The sequence below is a fragment of the Typopeltis vanoorti genome, chromosome 23, assembly GCF_054136105.1.
Source record: "Typopeltis vanoorti isolate ZY-2024b chromosome 23, IOZ_Tvanoo_1.0, whole genome shotgun sequence".
Lineage (NCBI taxonomy): Eukaryota > Metazoa > Arthropoda > Arachnida > Uropygi > Thelyphonidae > Typopeltis > Typopeltis vanoorti.
The window spans coordinates 45,210,409-45,224,698 of record NC_143571.1 but is presented as its reverse complement, the minus strand read 5'-3'; the positions used below and the strand labels follow the sequence as shown (position 1 = coordinate 45,224,698).

Genomic DNA, 14,290 nt, shown 5'->3' with positions numbered 1-14,290 from the left:
TTCTGCCCAGGCCCTCTGAATTACACAGTGTAACCACTGCAAAACTAAGTTTCTGGTCAAATATCATCTACAACAGATGCTTTTCCACATTTCAAGTTTTTGACAGCTTTTTCTACCTCAAGTATTGATATGCACTCCTCTTGAAAATTTTCTAGTATGGTTCTTTTGCTGCTTAGTTCATTTAGCAGTCTTTCAAAGTAATTACTCCAGACATCTAGGATATCTTTATCTTCAGTTTCCATGTCACCTTTATCATCTTTGAATCCTTTTACAGTACTCTTTCCTCCATTTCTAAGCTTTTTCAGTAGCCTCAAGAACATTTTGCCACCTTCCTGATGTTTATTTTCCTATATTCTTACAAGTGTTTCCATGACTTTAGCTACTTTTACAAATAGCTTAGTATTCTTTTAGGACATCTGCTAACTTATTTACTAGGAACGGAACTTTTGGTGTGCTTTATTCTTTCTTTTCTTTCTATCCTTACAGACAACTTCTCCACATACCTGACTAGCTGAATTAATCACCTCTTCTCCAGAATTTGCCATTGAGACTCCAAGGCTTGGTTCTTGTTTTTAATTTCTTTCTTTTTTTCTTCAATAATGTTTGTATAGTTGAGTCTACAATTTACTTGTAAAAGCTGCTCAACTTTAATTCTTTTTAAAACTTTCTTACATACTGTTCTTTCCAATCATATTACTATAATTAAAATCAACCATAATGATCACCTTTTCTTTGTTCCCCAACCCAAGTTGCTTATAAATTTCTTCATCACTGTCCTCCACATTCCCTGGTCTACAACAGCACCCAACTAAATTTTTCTGCATGTCAAACTGCACCTCAAACTATACTGACTCAAAACCAATGCCACTATTTCCTTCTCACATCTCCACTTTTGCAGACATGTTTTGCCTGCTAATCTCAACAGCACTCTTCCCTCCCTCCCTCCCTTCATTGTCCTTTTTATCCATACAAAAAACATCATACCTCCCATTTCTATTCCCATCAGGCTATCATCTTCATTCAACAATGTTTCACTTATTCCAACAATTTTTGGGAAAATAAACTCCATCAGTGAAATAATTTCATCCCACTTATTTCTGATGCTAATGGTATTTAAACATAGCAATTCACTTTTAGGTCTATAATCAGTCCTTCCCAAGCCACTTGCTGGTTGTGATTTTCCAATGTCTAATCATACCCAATAGCCTTTATCACCACTTACTCTATCTCCTCAGAGTAAATTGCATCCCTTACATTCCAGACTATCCCATTCCTATGGTGATCTTAGGATCACCATAGGAATTACTCTCCTTATACTGTGCTTCCCTTTCAACAATAAGCATTATTAAATTCCTATAAAATGTGGAAATAATCTTCAAAGAACTCAAGACAAAAAAAGGACAGTAAAAACTGACAAATGACTGCCACTGAAAAAGTAGTCAATTCTATTTAAATTTAAGATAAACTGATGACAAAATAACTCTGCTAATTTCAATTATATATATACTGCTACATAGACAATATGAGGAAGGAAAAAAAAACAGAATTATTAAAGTTTTTTTGTCAACAACAATGATAAATGACAAAATAATTGTCGAGAAGAGTATAATATTCTTAATAAAAAGAACTAAGTTACTTACTTATTTATTAAATAACATACTGTTTTTAAAAGAATAGTGGGTGGACGTAACTCATTTAGTTTTTGTTGCTGCTGGCCAGCTGCTGATCTTGTAAACTGCTTCACAGTTTTTTCTTTGTCTGCTTTTGGTCTACTCTTAAGAAGATATAATAACACAAAGCATCATGTTAGTACCTCATATATTTCAATATAATAATAATCACCTTAAATTTCCTACCTTTCTTTATAAAGAGGTTACTTTATACTTGCATCACTTAAATAATAAAATTGATGATTGTGGTAATGAGCAAAATATAAGACAAGATAAAACATGTTCGAGAGCAGGAATGGGATTAAAGAGCCCAAAAATTTACTTTACTTCAGTGAGAATCAGGATAGCATTCAATGCTAAAACATGAAGGTAAACTTTCTGAATAAGAGAGAGAGAGTTTCAAGAAGAATGTGGGCAAATTTCAAAACAGGCAACTGAACAATGAGACAACTGTTTCTATGATCACACAAAAGAATCTAGTAGAAAAAAAGGAGAAGAATTTTTCTGAGTCATTAGCAAGGACAGTTGCTAAAATGAAGAAGGAAAAGCTAGCTTATGTTATTGACCTTAACAGCACCCTAACATGGAAAACAAATCCCAAGCATACAAAAATGTTTTGGAAAAAAAATTTGGAGAAAAGTCTAATAATAATGGAAGCGAATGAAAGAGATGAATGCAAGGCAAATCAGAGTAGGAGTGAGAGAGAGTTATGGGAATGATAGAAGAGTAGAGAATAGAAACAGTAGAAGAGAGGGAATGAGAGAGAGAGAGAGAGAGGTATGGAAATGATAGAGGAGAGAATGGAAACAGTCGGAGAGGGGGAATGAGAAGAATGCGAGGGAGGAATAGAGTAATGCCAGCAGGTAAATAGGGGAACACAGAGAGAAAGGGTTAGAGGAGAGAGAGAGTGTGGGATGCAGGTGAGCAATCAAGGAACAGAGTGGCAAGAGGTGTAATGTATGGAGACTCAATGATCCGTGGTGTGAAAGATAGGATGCCGGAGGAGTGTTTGCCTGGAGGAATGATAGAAAGTGTGTCTATGGCAATTAAGCAGGTTGAAAGGGTGGATGAGATGATTGTGATGGTGGGCAGGAATGACTTGAGAGGTAGTGTAAATATGGGTGGCAAGGGATCTAACATTCATGCTCGAGGTTGTACAAAAGAAAATGCAGAGGAAAGATAGTGTGTGTTACCCAGGATGAAAATTCATGACTTATTTTTAATTTTAAGTTTATTTTTTCTATTCTCTCCATTTCTATTAACACCACCACACAATTTTATCAAAGAGATGTTTTATTAACTGCTTATATTTCGCTGAATTTCAACTCAGCATCATCAGAGCACAACACACTTGTACACGTGACAGTGAGTGAGTGGAACAATACAATTGCAATGGACAAAAGATCTAAAGTCCCATTTTGGCATCCTCTAAACGAAAAAAAAAAAAAAAAAACAGCTATGCGGGAGTTTCTCTTAGAATAACAGTTTCCCAAATTTTTGGCAAATTAATGCAACCATATTTGTTAAGGTTGGGAGAATTCTTCAAATTCATTGCTGACTCAAAAAATAATCTTTCAGATCTGTAACGACTCCTAAATAGCACATTCATTTTCCTCCATCTAATAGAGGAATGAGTGTCCAAAGCATGGTCTGCCAGTCCTGACTTGCCATAGTAATAGTAGCGAATGTATTTTTCATGTTCTTCCAGACAGATTGTTAACTGATCTTCTTGTTTGCCCATAACAGGCCAAGTCACAGTCACAGGAAACTCTCACATAGCTGTTTTTTTTTTTTCGTTAGAGGGTGCCAAAATTAGGACTTCAGATCTTTTGTCCATTACAATTGTATTGTTTCACTCACTCACTGTCGCATGTACAAGTGTGTTGTGCTCTGATGATGCTGAGTTGAAATTCAGTGAAATATAAGCAGTTAATAAAACATCTCTTTGATAAAACTGTGTGGTGTTGTTAATACCGTTAAAAATAAGTCATGAATAACCATCAACACCTAAACTTATCTGTTAGACAGGTATGAAAATGATGAGCTGAGCAGAACAGCAGTAATAATGAATAGCATAATAAACAGAATGTGTCAGAAGAGAGGATTGGAATATATGGATGCTTAGAGAACATTTGAGGAAAGAAAGGAACTGTATGCGAGGTAACAGGGGTAGCCTCTTGTGAGAATGGATGCTTGGGGGAAGGGGGAAAACATCAGGTAACACAGAGTCCAGTGGAGTCTGGAAGGGATAATGATAGGTATAGAAGCAGTGACATTTTTATGCCAGGAGTATCCAGAACAAAGGAGATGAATTGGTGGCACAGATAGCATCAGCCTGGCCAAAGATTATTGGAATCTCTGAGAAGTGGTTGACAGAAGATGATATAATCATAGTAATAGAAGCAGCAGGGTACAGCATTTTTTGGCAGGATAAGGAGAGAAAATGTGGTGGTGTAGTACTGCTTATGATAAATGATGACTTATGTCCTCTAAGAGTGGAGGCTTTGGGAGAAAGTGACACTAATGGTTTTGAAAGCATATGGTGTGAGGTGGAAGTGGGCAAGACAGGATGTTTGGTAGGGTGTTGTTACAAGCCAAGGAGCACAGAGAGTGGGGAGCAGGAGATATTTAGGCAGTTGAGCTTGGCAAGTGCAAGAAAAATGATTGTAATGGGAGATTTTAACTACAGCAGTATAAGTTGGGAAGAGGAAAATGCATGTAGTAATAAGGGAATGGAATTCCTAGAATTCTTGAGGGACAAATGTCTTAGGCAACATGTAATAGAGGGAACAAGAGGTTCAAGAGTTTTGGCTTTGGTCATTGCATCAGAAGAGCTGATAATAACTGAGATGACCCCCCCCACCCCAGCTAGAGAGAGTGACCATAGTGACCATGTGGTTTTGACTTGGAAGACATGTGGGAGTGTCAAGGAAACAGGAACATATGTGGAATTATAAGATGGGTGATTATAATTACAATCAAAGCATTTGATTCCATCAAAACTAATGCAATAATCAAAGCACTCCAGAATCAGAGAGTTCCTGGAGAATATACGGACCTCCTCCAGGCAATATACCTCACTGCAACAATCCAACTTCACACGAGTAGCAATAAAATATCAATTGAAAAATGGTGCCTGACAAGGAGACTCTCTATCACCCAAAATCTTTACAGCAATTCTTCAAGAAATATTTAATAATATAAACTGGACAAACTTTGATATAAAAATTAATAACAAAACTTAACACACCTAAGATATGCAGATATCATAATTTTTGCAAACACTCCAGAAGATCTTAATGTAATGATAGAACACCTATATCATGAAAGCAGAAAAGTTGGCCTAAAAATAAACAGAGAAAAAACTAAAATGATGTTTAATCATTTTGTAACACCAAAAAACATAATAATAGAAAACAATTTCTTGGAAAGAGTCTCTTCATATACATACTTAGGTCAACTCATTGATCTAAACTGTGAACTCCAAAAGGAAATAAATAGGAGAGTTCAACTTGCCTGAAGTGCATTCAGAAAACTGAAATGCATTTTTAAAAACAATGATGTCCCACACTGTTTAAAAAGGAAGATATTTAACCAGTGTATACTTCCAGTCATTTCATATGGTTGTGAAACTTGGTTGCTAACAAAAACACTGGTAAATAAATTAACAACAACTCAAAGAAAAATGGAGAGGTTGATGCTAGGCATCACATTAAAAGATAAGCAAAACACCTGGATAAAAAGCCAGACTCGCATCACTGACATCATTCTTCACCGCAAGTGACTAAAATGGAAATGGGCCGGACATCTATCCAGGAGAAAAGATGAATGATGGACCACCATACTAATGAACTGGATTTCTAAAGAAGGGAAACGAGGCCAAGGACGTCCTAAAAGAAGGTGGAGTGATGAATTGTCAAATTCTGTTGGGGGAAAATTGGTCAACTATTGCCAAGAACAGAGAAAGGTGGAAGAACTGGAGGAGGCCTTCATCCAGCAGTGGACAGAAAATGGCTGAAAAGAAGAAGAAATCAACTTGGGCCAGTTCCATGGAGAGCAGAATTGGAAGGCCAGGATATCATTAGTGCTTCGGAAATTGTGAAGGAATATTTATTACCAGCAATAGTAAGCTGTATTCCACAAGTGAAGAAGAGGACACAATTTGGTGTAAAGTGGATGATAAACAATATCAAACAGGAACTCCAGGTGAAAGAGAGGTTATGGAAGAGATATAAGGAGAGAGGTAGAGAGCAGATGCATGAAGAATATAAGACTCAGGCCAGGAGAGTGACTAGTATGGTCAGGAAGGTAAAACTGGAATATGAGAAGGTGGCATAATGATCCAAAGAAAATCCTAGGGAATTTTTTAGCTATGTTAATAGGAGGAGAAATTATTGTGGAAGAAAGGCACTGTGGGATAAAAATGGGAATAGAGTGACTGATGCAGAGGACATAGTGGAGTTGTTCAATGAACATTTTATTGGAGTAGAGTATTTTATCCTGGAGAAGTAAGTTTTAATACTCGAGGGATAGGGCAGGTTCAAAGTTTAGAGGTGCAAGAGGAGTGTGTGTTCCAAATACTGAGTACTCTGGATGTCAGTAAAGCTGTGCGACCGGATGGATTTTGAGAGAATGTGCTAAAGAACTGGCGGCTCTGTTGACCTGGCTACAGGAAAGGTACCCAAGGAATGGAAGGAAAGTAAGATAGTGCCATTGCATAAGGACAACTGCAGACTGGATGTGTCTAACTATAGGCCAGTTAGTGTTTCATCAGTGGTTGGTTGTTAAGATCTTGGAGAAATTAGTGAGGGACCATATACAGTGTTGGCCAGATGAGGGTAATGTTATCTGTGAGAGTCAACATGGATTTGTTATGGGATGCTCTTGCTTTAGTAATATGATTGCCTTTTATCATAAAGTGACAAGAGCAGTTGATGAGAGAAAGGCAGGTTTTTGGATTTTCAAAGGACATTTGACAGGATGCAACATGATCAGCTGATATTTAAGTTGCAGTATATGGGTTTAGATGTCATGTTAGTCAACTGGATTCAGTTGACTAACATGACATCTAAATGACATCTGATAGCTATCAGAGTATTGTGTATGGTAGGGAAATATCAAGGAGGCAGAAGGTTACAAGTGGGGTTCGACAGGGCTTAGTACTGGGACCTGTATTGTTTAACCTTTATATCAATGATACTGTCAATGGATTGCAAGGGGATAGTCAGTTGTTTGCAGATGATGTGAAGCTGGGAAGGGTTATTAGTAATAGTGCAGATATGGCAGCCCTGCAAGAGGAATTGAATAAACTAGACAGATGGGCAAATGAATGGGTGTATCAGTTTAATGCAGCAAAATGTAAAATCTTGAAGCTTGGGATACATCGATAGGAGGCTGCATACTCAATTGGAGGAGCTGTACTGGAGGGAGTAGGGGAGCAATCCATTGACAATATCATCTGGAGGTGATGATAGATAGAAAACTGAAATTCAGAGGCCATATTGCAAAGGTGGTGAAGGTAACCCAAAGGATTGCTGCAATACTGAGAAGGACATTGACTTGCAGAGATAGAGATAGAAGAGTTATCATTCTTCTATCTCTATGAAGTATAAGACCCTGATCATAGCACACTTAGAATTGTTCTCAAATTTGGTCCCCAGGATTTGAAGGAGATAAATTAACTGTGGAAAAGGTACAAAGGCAGATAACAAAGATGGTTTCAGGACTGTACAATGTTAGTTATGAGGATCGGCTGAGGGAATGTGGACTGCAGAGTTTGGTGGATAGAAGAAGGAGAGGTGATATGATCGAGACTTTTAAACTGTTGAGAGGCAGTTAGAGGCTTGACACTGGAACGTTCTTTCACTTGGTAGAACAGCGGGAAGGAGTGATGACAAGGGGCCATCCCTGGAAGTCACAAAAGAAAGCTGTGAGCAAGAGGCTGAGGGGTCATTTCTTTGTGTGGAGGGGTGTTGAACTGTGGACTGTATTGCCTTGATAGAGTGGTGAGAGCGAGAACAGTCAATGAGTTCAAGGAGTAGTATGACAGACTTTGTGTTTCCTAGGAAGGACCTCCCACGATGAGTCTTTTGACTCCATGGAGGCCTGAATAATAATAATGGCAATTACTTACTAGAAATATTTGTGTAAAACATTCATTAGCAATGTGTGAGTAGTTTAAGGGAGAAAGGAAGGTAAGCTAATTTGTTAGAAGTGAAGAATAATTAGGTAGACAATGTAAACAAGATTTCCAATGAAGGATCAAATGAGAAGACATGGAGGGAGTAAAATGAGCACGAAATAATGTAAGTATGAATAGAAGTGGTAGAATGTATTAATGAAAGCAACAGATATGTGAAAAATGTAAGTGAATGTTAGACAGACAACAACAGAAGACCACAGCACAATGACAGTAATTTCAAGGCTGCAATGAGTCTCAACATAAAATGGAAGCTTGAGAACTGGAAAATAGTCTTTTTTGTACATAACTCCTACCCACAAAGGTTATAAACCTATAATATATTAGTACCAGGGATTAGTAAGGATTTTTTTTCTATTTTTATTAATTTTATATTATTATTATGATTCAGGCCTCCATAGAGTCAAAAGCTCATTGTGGGAAGCCTACACCAGAAAACGCAGTCTCTCATACCACTCCTTGAATTCACTGACTGTTCATGCTCTCACCACTCTATCAGACAATGCATTTCACAATTCAACCACCCTCCATGCAAAGAACCCACTCCTCACTCTCAACAGTTTAAAAGTCTCAATCATATCACTTCTCCTTCTTCTATCCACCAAGTTCTGTAGTCCACATTCTTCAGCTGTCTTCATAACTAACATTGTACAGTCCTAATACTATCTTTGTTATCTGTCTCTACACCCTTTCCACAGTTAATTTATTTTCTTCAAATCCTGGAGACCAAAATTGAGAACAATAATTCAAGTGTGGTCTGATGAGGGCTTTATACAATGGAATGACAACTCTTATCTCTGCAGGTCAGCATACTTCTCAGTATTTATCAATCCTGTAGGTTACCTTCACCACCTTTGCAATATGTTCCCTGAGTTTCAGGTTTATATTTTTTTTTTTTTTACTTTTTTCATAATCCAGACAAGCAGCTCAAGAGACCAAACATGGAAGTTTTTCAAGCTACTTCATGCTTCAAAAAGTATCAAGAAAACTAAGAAAGAAGACAAAATAAAAGGGGGAACAAAATAGGAAGGCATGATTAAAGGTGTGCTAGATGAGTGAATAATGAAAGATTGCATGGAAAAAACAATAATCAGACTATAAAGCAATAATGAACACAGTGACCACAATCACTGAAAACAATAATCAGACTTTGGAGACGCCTCGACTGATTCAACCAGTCAGGTATGTGGTGAAGTTTTCTGCAAGACTAGAAAAATCAAAACTCCATATTGAACTCACAAAGTCAAAGAAGCAGTCATAGAATGTGCATCAAAAGTTCTAGCAAATAAGTCAACGCATGCTCTAAGAGAGAAAGAGGGGGGGGGGAGAAAGGGGGGTGTAAGAAACTAAAACAGCATGTTTCTGTAAAGGTAGCTAAACAAGTCTTGGGAAGTCTTTTACACACTGATATACATTCTTACTGAAAAAGCTTAGAAATGGAAGAACTGTAAAATGAATCAGAGATGATGGTGGCATGAAAACTTATTCTACATGTTTGGAATAATTTTTGAAAGACACATGTAAAGGAAGTCACAGAACAGTGGTAAAAATATTCAAAAGAAATGTAATCAATACAAAAAGCCATCAAATCTTGAAATGTGGGAAGTGCTGGAGCAGATAATATTCAACCAGAAATATGCTCAGGAGTATAAAATTTTACAATGGCTGCACTTCATAATTCAGAAGTTCAAATTCAAAATGATTGGAGTAAAGCTCTCATAGTATCATCTATAAAGGGGGAAATAAAATTGCATGTGAGAATTACAGAGAAATTTCTAGGGAAATTCCTCTGTAATTCTCCCATTTCACTTTAAGACAGACAGTTGAGAAATCATTGGAATGCAACAAAGACCTATATTTAAGTTTTGTAGATCTAAAAAAGACGTGTGACAAAGTTTCAAGAGAAAAGCTGTTCGAAACATTACATTTATATGGTGTAAATAGGACATTGTATCAAGCAATACACATAGTTAAGTTATAAGTCAGCAATTAGAAATGAAGAAGGTAAGGAAAATGGTTTGACATTAAATGAAGTTGAGACAATGGTGCATGCTATCTCTACTGTTATTTATAAATAATCTATATGAATCACATTATGAAGGAAAGTGGCACTAAATCTTATATCAAAATTGGAGACATTAATCTAAGCTCTTTAACAGATGTTACATTTCTAAATAAATCCAGTAAAAGGTGACAGAATTCCTTAACTAAACCAAATAACATAAATGCTATAACAAATATGGAATAAAAATCAGCCATAAAAAGACAAAGATTATGAAAATAGGTGCAAGCATAGAAAACTTTTGCTCCATTCTGAATTGAAAACTAATAGGAGAAACAAAACATTTCAGCTATTTAGGCACAATTTTTAGTGAAGATGTCATATTAAATATGAAAATAGACAACAGAATAAACAGAGCTGGCATACCATCCAGTCCCACTGCTGCAATTGCACTGATATTTTTTAATATGCTGAGCACCTCCATTCATTTACCTCAATTCTCACATCAGCCTTTGTTACATCAATAACTGCAAGGTCTCTACCCAGATGATACACCCTTGCAAAGAATGATTATGGAAGATTATTCTTCCATAATCATTCTTTGTCTTACTTGCTGAACTCCCTTTGCGAAATCCAGAAGCACCATGGGGCAGCATTTCCTTTATCCAATACCACTGTCACTTTATTATAAAATGTGAATAAATTACTACGACAAGATCTAACGTTTAGAAAGTTGTGCTGAACCATAGAATATCTTATTACTATTCACCCATTACAGAGTGGTGGTCAGCAGTTAGAAATGAAGAAGGTACAGGAAATGGTCATCATCATCCTTTCAGAAGTTGAGTAAATAAGTCAGGGAGTATATTTGACCAGAAATGCTCAAATACAAAGGTCAGGAGGCTTTAGTGAACTGGTAATTAATTCCATTGCCATATACTCTGCCAGGTCATGCCTGGAGGGAGTCAAAGAATTAGTATGTGTGAGGCACTGTAGAAGCCATGGTATGGCAAGGAGACTGGTTGCTCTCCTGTGTGGGTGTCACATTCATGAGTTTATCTCCTTCCACTACACATCCCCACTCTTTCCTTTCATCTAATAATAAACTAAAAATGAAACAGACAAACAATGATGACAATGCTACAATCAAAATAAATCTCCCTTGACCACTAATTCATTCAAAGAGATCAAAACAAGCACAATATGCCAAATATAACAGAATTTCTCCCCCCCCCCCGCAAAAAAAAATCATTTTCACACATCACCTTTACAAACATCTATGGCATAAAACAAACGACATTCATCACCACTTACAGACATCCAAGACCAGACCTACTCTTAACAGAAATCCGAATTGCAGCTACATCAACCACAGTTCACCGTCAATGCCCAAATTATGCCCTTCACAATTCATTTTTCAACAAGCGCGGCAATATGTACCTTTGAGAAATCTGACTTCAGATGCCAGAGAATGCTAAATTTAGAATCTCCTGCTTTTAAGTCACAGAAATCATCCTCACTGGCATGAAGGTTTCATCCCTCGTTCTACCCAAAATTCCCAATCACTTTCCAAACCCTATTTCAACAAACGATGTATGAAGGTAGTTGAAGGGAAAAACTCAACTGCATATGGCTTGCATCAAAAACCCTAGCCTCATACTCAGCCAATAGTAGAAAACTTACCTCTTGTCTAAATGGAAGCCATGCCTTCTGGTCCCTTGCAAAAGCCATCAAATGCAACTTCAGCTCACCTATGCTTCCACTTCTCTCTCCTCCATACGCACCACTTGCAGCACCCCAAGACCAAAGATACAGCTGACATCCTGACATCACTCTTTTCCTCCAACTTCTGCATAGATGATGAAAGCAAATAACCTCCTTCCATGCTAGCAACCGAGTACTATATACCTTCTGTAGTGTTTCAGCAAAATAGGCATAAAACAAATGTTAAAAATCTAAACACTAAAAAGTGTTCTGGTTCCGATGGCATCTCTCCTATTGTACTTAAAAGTTATGCTCCAGGGCTAACACCTTCTCTATCTATACTCAGCTGGAACCTATCCTAACACATGGAAGCAAGCTTATATCCAATTCACTCGAAAACAGGATGATAAAAACCTACCATCTAACTAACAACTAACTGCCATCACCCCAATCCTCTTCAAAATATTGGAGAAAGTTATCAACAGTCCACTTCTTCACTACCCAGAAGCGCACCAGTTAATCAGTGACTACCACTATGGATTCCACAAATCCAGATACATGGCTGATCTCTTAGCCTATATCATCCACCACTGAATACGTGCCATGGAAAGGTTTGGAGAAGCATGTGCTGTCATCCCTGACTTTTCAATCATGTTTGGCATTCTTTGGCAACCTGCCACCCTCTGTAATTGGATAACCAGCTTTCTTTCTCTGGTCATTCACTGCATGACAGCACATGCTTCTCCAAACCTTTCCATGGCATGTATCCAGTGGTGGACAGTACCCTCTCTATGAGCTTTGCCAACAATGCAGGAGTATCTCAGGGCTCCATTCTCTACCTACTCTCTCTTATATATGACCTACTCTCAATAACCATCCATCCTATCCACAGTTTTGCTGATGACAGCACACTCCATTCATCCTACATCTTCAAAAAACTATACAGTTATCAGACATCCCAAGCATCAGGATCTGCAACCAGTACCTTAAATACAGATCTTCATGCCATCCTTCAGTGAGGTAAGAATAACTTGGTCATCTTCAATGCCACCAAAATGAAGACTTGCCTTTTCTCTCACAAAAGGGATCTCACAGTTCATCTTCCCTTATCCTTGGTAATGCATGCATCACCAGACAGGATCAGATTTATTTCTCTGTCCTTGGAATGACATGTACCTGCAGCCATTTTTGGCATAAATGCATCATATCAATAATTTCCTCGGCCTTTAAAAATCAAAATATTCTTTTTCCACTCAAGAAGCTATTTTATACCCACCCAGCTACTAACCCTATATAAATCCCAAATCCACCCATCCTTAGACTACTGTTCACACATTTTGGGTGGTACACCTAAAACCTTCCTAAAAATTTTTCATACTGTTCAGAAGAGAGTAATTCAAGCTCATAGATGACTCCCTTCCCTAACAGGCTCACTTCAATCTCTGTCTTCCAAATGCAATGTTTCAGCTCTGTCTCTCAAATTGGCATGCATCATTCCTTCCCTTATTGTTGAGTCTATTAAAATAAAAGCAGCAGTTGTCCAACTACAAACACATTGAATCTGCTTCTCTTGCTCATTTATTTCATCTACCTTGGTCATCTGAAATAGCCATCCTCACAATGTGTCTCCCAACAACTTAAACATCCAGCTTTTTTTAAAAATAATGTCAACAGAGTTCTTTTTAATCCTTACCTGTACCTCACACATGGCATTGATGTGCTATAGGTTCCTGTACCTCTTGTGTATGGGATAAATATATATAACATGTCAAATATAATCAACTAATGAAACTTCTATGTCTATAATTAAATATGAAATATATGAACTAGAACAACTTCTATGGTTATATTAAATCCAAAATACAGGATAAATGCAGAACAGATTATACATCATTTGCTATTTATATATGAGGAATGTAACACAAATAAACTTTCAACATCTTTCTCTAAATCCAGAGTAATTTATTAAAAAAAGGGTGGCACACCATTTGGCAACTCCTATAGGTAGAGATGACCTACTAATGCTTCTGCCTGGTATTTCCACTAGGGCCTGGCTCCCACTGAAGAGACCTCAATAAAGGTCGAAACTAGTCTGGGTAGTGGCCCTTCCTTTAATGCATAACATTAGACATATCCGCAAGGAGATGTGTTTTGCATTATAGGAGATACTGAGTTAGGAGTGTTGGTAGCTTTCTCCACCTTTGCAACGAGTTGCCCTGGTGTTGTATCACTTTACCCTAGTCCTGAAGATACTTCAGGCGCAAACTTTGTTTGCTCACACTTGGATAAAGGATTAAACTAATTTTATTATACTCTAACCAAGTGAAAAAATAAACTTTTAACACAATACACATTTATTAGACACTGTGCTATACAAGGTACTAAAAACCAAATTGTAGTTTTAACTGCTCTCATTATATAAACCAGATGTGAAGATACATCACACAAATTTTTGTTGTCATAACTAGAATAAAATATGGATAAAAACAATAATATAGGTTCTGGTCAATTAAGTATAACATATTAATCAAATAAAATGTTACTTGTAATATTGGTATGAAAAAAAAAAAAAAAGAAGATGAGTATCTTTATAGTGCAGTTAGCAGCACCAATGTTCTTTGGTTTGAAAGACCTGGGTTCAAATCCCCTAGAACAATGCTTCCCAAACTTCTGGATTTTAGGGTCCCCTTTGGAAAGATTAAAATATTTCACGGC

The 14,290-nt window shown here is 37.2% G+C and overlaps 1 protein-coding gene across 2 annotated transcripts in view; it reads right to left on the bottom strand.

The window, feature by feature from the left end:
* Window positions 1-14,290, bottom strand: part of LOC150093813 (SAC3 domain-containing protein 1) — a 120,962-nt gene that overhangs the window by 89,583 nt on the left and 17,089 nt on the right. Inside the window, exon 4 of one of the 2 annotated variants that reach the window (XM_090412985.1) lies at window positions 1,641-1,774. In XM_090412985.1, coding sequence (XP_090269111.1) covers window positions 1,641-1,774 — 134 coding nt within the window. The remainder of the gene's footprint in view (window positions 1-1,640; window positions 1,775-14,290) is intronic. The other variant, XM_090412984.1, reaches the window with a different exon arrangement.